A 6494-nucleotide genomic window follows, 5' to 3' on the forward strand; every position below is an offset into this window, starting at 1 on the left:
AAATTGAAAAAATTGAGCACCATTACATGAAATTTGCCCACACGAATCCAGCATTTCCGTTCTCTGGACGAGGTGCACACTGTTTTGCACTTTGACCTGCATTCTCCGGTTGATTCTGAAATATTTACATGAAAATGTTAATGGAAAAATGTAATATTTTAATCAGAATTTATAAATTACGTAACTGATTACACAATGGAATGGCATTATCAGTACACGTTAAGAAAAAGGAGGTAGAAGAGTAAGAAAGTCCTTTGACAAATTTCCTTTCGAGTGAAAGTCAAGTATGCATATACTGTATAATATCTATACATTGATTTTATTTGACAGAATGCAAAATGATTTTTACATTTATACATTATCTAATCTAATTCATCATAATTACATAATATATACAGTATTCGGTTTGTAACATGCTATTTAATGTTAAATCTTACTGAACCTACCTGTAACTCATCGCAATCAAAGAACAGGCTTGTACCAATTATAAACGTCCATTCTCACACATACTTATCAACAGCTTCATGACTAAGAGAAGATGGCTCAATGACAAATGGCATCACCCCGATGTTGTTGTCAGCAAGAACAAGATCAGTCATTTACAACGGAACTCGAAATTTGGAAAAAGACTCCATAATCCCAATTCTTCCAGATGAAGAAATTGGCAATCTGTGTGCAGTCTCTCTGACCATCCCTCGTCATGAACACCGTGCAAAGAAGTATGGCCTTCGTTGTTGCTCCATTGACTTTCAACGTCACAATCTCCCCACTGACATGGTACAGCACCATCTCAGAGCCTACCACAGTGTTGTCTTGTAGGATGACATCTCTGGAGCTCTCAATTTCAATACCTGCTGGCCACGATATATCCTCAGCATTGTAGCGGTCTTGATATGTACCAGGAAAGACAGAACAGCAGATTAATCTAAAATGTAAGTTACTATATAAGGGAAAGAGAAGTATTTTGGCATTGCTTACCTGCTCCAACTGTGTGGTGAATTACATTATCCTGAATTGTTAGTCCTGAAGTACCAAACATCCCGATAGCAGGACTGAAGCCATTATGAAATGTATACAACCGCTGGACCTTCTACAGTAACTTCTCCAATATCCAAGAAAGCAACCTAAGGGAACATTATACTTACCCGTTGATTAAGTTAATTAACAATTGGGATGAAATATTTTACAGTACTTTGTACTTAATTTATTATTAACATTAAAACATATTTTAGTGTAAATTAAAAATAATTTTATTTTATAGTTGTTTATTTATAATTTAATTTAGCATTTACTTAAACTATAGGCTTAATATAATTAAGTTAAGTTATCTTGCCCAGTGGGCTAGTCACAACAAAAACAAAAATCAAGCCCTGCTGAAATGGAAGCCTTATAATTCTTTTTTGCACTTTTTTTTATAAAAAGAAGAATTATCTGCAATTGCGCCATTGGCTGCAACAGTATTTTTAATTAATGATTTATGGTTTTTTTCAAATAACTACTGCATATATCACAATATATCACTTTTTAACAATTAGCCAGTAAATCATGGTCTGGTGTTAACATTCTGAATTTTCCACTGATGCAGTGATGCCTGAATTTCACTACACTGCATAAAATATTAGTAAGCCTATTATAAGATTACCTTTTCCTTCAAATAGAATACAGTAAATGTCCATCTGGGTCTTGTCTTCTAATATGCGATGCTTCAAAACACATATCCAGTCGTCTTCTGTTGGTCATTTTGAGATTTTTTTCTTCTGAAGAAACAATAACAATTCTACTAATTTTTTAATTAATTATTAATTATTAGGTCGTACAGACAGTGACCAACAACTTTATGTCTTGTCTGAAGAATCACCCAAGAACACAGACAAGTCAGCACAGATCTCGAATTATAAAATATTGCTTATTGAATCGATCAAAAGATGTGTACGGCGTAACAGTTAGCGTTATTTAAATATTCCTTGTTTTTAACTATATAAATATTGACTTTTTGGAACTGAAGTTGATTTATAAAAAGCATATAGGCCTATTTACATCGTATTTGTTACATATAACCCTGAATAGTCTTTGGTTTGGTGTTTAATATAGGACATGCGGATAGATTGTACTGTGTTTATTAGGTATTGGTATATAGGCTAGGCCAATACTAGGATGATAGGTCCCAGCATGTAGGCTATAGCCTGCTGGGCCTAAAAAAAAATAAACCTTAAACCAAAATTACATTTCCTAGTTTTTAGAATGAAAGCTGTCTACAGAAAAACCAATTGATATCTAAGCTAGGCCTAATTGAATATAGGGTCTTCGGCCTAGGCTAGCTTGATACTAGACTAACGATATAGCCTTTATAGTAATAATACTAGCCTAGCTAGGCCTTATAGGCCTAACCCATTCCCATAAAAGAAAGAAGAAGAAAACAGATCTGTCATATAGGCCTAGCTAGCCTAACTAGGCCTAGGCTAGAGCTATAATAGACTATAGGCCTAGTAGGCCTAGAGCTAATACTAGGCCTAGGCCTATTATTATGATTAGGCCTAGGCCTAGCCTAGGCCTATTCTATTGTTGCAACCACTTTACCTTAAAAAAACAATTTGTATCCAAAGCTAATTTGATACGAAGACATCCTTCCACATTCCAATAAAAAGGGGCCTAGGCCTAGCTAAGTATAAAAAGTGTATTGATATACAATACAATACAACGAATAGGCCTAGGCCTAGGCTAGGCCGAAATCAAACTTCCCCGCAGGAGGTTCGTGCAAAAAAACACTTAAATAGGCCTAGGCCTGGACCCACACTTTTAGAGACTCGTCAACTTATTGTTTAAGAATGCAGATATTTTTTGCCCCGTCGATATAAAATATTTTCCCGTAGAAGTAATTATTAGTTTATTACTAATTTTTCTGTTAAGGTAGTATAAGTATAGGATTTGGTAAATCATTATTTTAATACAAATAAATATAAGTAGAACCACCAGAACTATTTCCGCTATACAGCCCTATTTAAAAATGGCCTGGTCTAAATTAACATTCTACCTACTAGGGGAACGTAGGTTGGCCGAGGCACTCTGCTTGACTTTCTAGGCCCCCCACACTACAAGTCCTAGGCCTACCCGTTAGGCCAATTTCTCTCGCGTTGTGGTAATAAGGATACGCAGCTAAAGTGAATTTCCTCCGCTACACACTGAACCACGAGCTAAGCCTACATATTTACCGATACTCGTCAATTTATTTTTTATGGCATCAATGCTACACATTTTGCCCATTGTTAATACATTTTCTCGTACTAAAAGTACTTATTAATTTAATTCATTATGTCTATACTTTATTTATTTAGATATTTAGTTCCCGTTTCTTGTTGAAATAAACTGCAAATAAATAAAGCTATTGTATTTCTAAAGGTTCCTTTAGCAAAATGGAATCATCTTTCCTATAGTATATAAGAATACAAAAATATTTAGGATCTCGCTATTTATCTGGGCGATGTAGTCTGTGGGGTTAAAGAATACTCGAGCGGAAGAATGCAACACATAATAACCATATCTATTACCAGTAAAACAGCGTCCTCTCTTATTATTTCGCGTAGGTTTCAAATAACGGGGAAAAAAAGTTAAGTAATATCTAATTAATGACTAATAATTACATTACATTTTAATATTTAATAGCATAAGTGTGTTCCACTCATAAAAGAGTATTTAATTCCAAAATTGTAATACAGTATATCGAAAAGTTAGATTTTTATTAGTGATAGAAATTAATTAGTATTATTTGGATAAAATAAAACTGTAAAAACATCATTCAAAAACCATCGTGGAAAAATACTTAACCAACTTCAATTTTGTTAAAATTTGGTACAATAATTCTATATGTATTTATTTATCTTTAGTAAAAAAATTGGGTAATTTACTAGAATTTTAGATGATTTGGAAATTTTTTATCTTTCAAAATATGATGCCTATGGTTCTACTATACATTTACAACATTTTTTTTACTAAAAGTGCGCCTAAGTTATTTAAAAAAAAAACTTGATACTAGTATTTTTCTTTTACATTATAACATTTGTGTAGTAAATTTTTCTTCTCATAAGCTATTATAGTGTAGGCCCTACATTTATATTATAGTAGAACCCCTCGTTTAATTGGGGACAGCTCTTTTTACTATTTCGCCTTAACGTCTGTTTTTTTAACATTCGCCATTTACATTGCAAATTATAAATGGTATTATTATTTTTTAGTGGATTTAGAATAGCTAGAACATGTGTGATAGTAGTTTTGACTACACTATATCAGGGAAGAGTGAGATTAAAGCAGTCGTGAATTAAAATTTCAATAAAATTTGTCAACAAATATAATTTTACTATTTCGCCTTAACGTCTGTTTTTTTAACATTCGCCATTTAGGCCTAGGCCTACATCGCATTATAAATGGTATTATAATTCATACTGGATTTGGAATAGCTAGAACAGTGTGTAGTTTAAACTATACTATATCAGGGGAATGAACGTGAATTAAAATGTCCATAACATTTGTCAACAAATATAATTTTGCGATTTCGCCTTAACGTCTGTTTTTTTTTTACATTCGCCATTTGCATTATAAATGGTATTATTTTTATAATGGATTTGGAATAGCTAGAACATGTGTGTAGATCTTTTCCAGGTGGATTTCTTTTCGAGATTTCTTTCAAACTAAATGAGGGGATCTGCTAGGTTCCCGCCCGGAGAAATAGTTTTTCTTACAAGATTTGAATAATCAACAATATCAACATTCAACAGTGTGGCGTGTTGACCGCAATGAATAACAATACCATCTTCCCCACTACACCTGCACCAACTCATTTGCATAATAACGCACGGCATACCAACTGATCAATATTTGTATAGGAGTAGCAATCAATAGGTTGGTTGGATGGCTGCTGTTGTTCATCATTTAATTCATTGTATCAGTTGTTTTGATTTTTCATGATCAATTATTCACTTAATTCATTTCATTTATTCATGATCAAACACAGTAAAATGTAGTACATGGTTTCGAATAATGTTCGTTTGTTCAAAGTTAATAATTCAATTTAAAAAAAAATTGTGAAATTATTTATTACAATAATGCATATGTATTTAAATAAATAGAGAGAATACACTAGCTAGGCTAGGCATCGGCATCTTTACACATTTCTATTTATTTGTTCCTAATTTTCTGACATAACTAAGGTGTTCTTAGAATTGAGGGCGCCAAACATAAAATTTACGAGATCGGAAAGAGGCGGGAAGCCAAAAAAAATGATGGTGTGCTCCCTTGCCTCTAGCACGGTAAGGCTCTCTCACAGCCTTGGGGGTACCACACATCAGATGCTTTGATGTTATTGCCTCATAATGTGTGGTGGAAAGGGGGACGTTTAAATCTGTGAACCCCAAACACAGAAGCTCGCATAGCTTTAACTCTTTTCCACCGACCGGCATGGGGTTTGAACCCACGATAATCGTGTTCCACGACGCTCTACCAACTGAGCTACCCGGCCCTCTGGTTAATAGCAAGGTTAAAACTAGATTCGTTTCCTCAAAATTACGTCATGAATATGCAAATTTATGACGTAACGATTAGAATGACGTAATATGAAGCGCGTATAAGACTATACTATTGTCACCTTTTATTACTCGTGTACATTGTGGCATAACGGGTAGTGCTCTAGTAACTATCGTTTGGATTGAATTCTCTCAGCTCTACTGGCTGGGGTTCGAATCTCTACGGATTTCTTTTTTTTTAAAATAAATATAAAATGCTTTTCTTTTATTTTGAAAGAGAGATATTTAGAGAGTCAGGTTAATTTAGGATAATATAATGTAAAAGATTAACAACATCAAAATTCAACAGTGTGGCGCGTTGACCGCCGCGAATGACTAACAATTGAATGTCAGAAAAAAAGGAATTATAGTTCTCTTCGTTACGTGTTTAGAAAAGAATTTATATCTCATCGTTGGTGGTATGTCGGCGTTGTTATGCAAATGGTTTGTACAGGTGTAGTGGGAAAGATGGTATTCCAACCGTTTTAAACCAAAATATCGGCTAAATATATTCTTTTTTGCGTTTCAACATATATGTTAATGATTCCAATTACGATACAAACTTTTTTTTTATTTTGTAGGTAAAATGGCAGATATAACCCTTTTTGTCTTTCCCCTTAACGTTTTCATACCACAATCGCTGTGCTAAGGGGAATTTATTATATTACCCTTAAGGCCATTTTACACTAAAAAGAGGGAAGTAAAATCAACCGATTGACCCCTATCTAAGTTTATTTTCTGTCAATCCTTAAGGCTACAATTTATATAAAACAAAATAATTAAATGGTTAAATTCTGTTTCACAAAATTTATAAATAATTTTAGGTCCTAGAGGCATGTCTTTTAATTTGTTGTCGGTGTCTTCTATTCTAGGCCTAGAAGGCCTAGCCTAGGTCTAAGTGATGCGGCCTTTGCCGCCTGGCTGGGCGTGAGGTGAGTTGGT

General features: G+C 33.8%; 1 protein-coding gene across 1 annotated transcript; it reads right to left on the minus strand.

The window, feature by feature from the left end:
- Positions 1-507: 507 nt before the first annotated feature.
- LOC144839194 (fibrocystin-L-like) lies at positions 508-1039 on the minus strand. The gene is made up of 2 exons (XM_078694508.1): positions 979-1039; positions 508-887 (listed from the first exon to the last, which is right to left on the minus strand). Exons 1-2 carry the CDS (start codon positions 1037-1039, stop codon positions 592-594), a joined length of 357 nt encoding a protein of 118 aa, XP_078550634.1. The 3' UTR covers positions 508-591.
- Positions 1040-6494: the final 5455 nt, after the last annotated feature.

Source organism: Antedon bifida, chromosome 4, assembly GCF_963402885.1.
Source record: "Antedon bifida chromosome 4, ecAntBifi1.1, whole genome shotgun sequence".
Classification (NCBI taxonomy): Eukaryota; Metazoa; Echinodermata; class Crinoidea; order Comatulida; family Antedonidae; genus Antedon; species Antedon bifida.

Coding starts and splice junctions, on each gene's coding strand:
- LOC144839194 (XM_078694508.1), bottom strand. CDS start 1,039: ATGTTTGGTACTTCAGGACTAACAATTCAGGATAATGTAATTCACCAC. Junction 888..978: donor TCACCACACAGTTGGAGCAG/GTAAGCAATGCC, acceptor GTACATATCAAG/ACCGCTACAATGCTGAGGAT.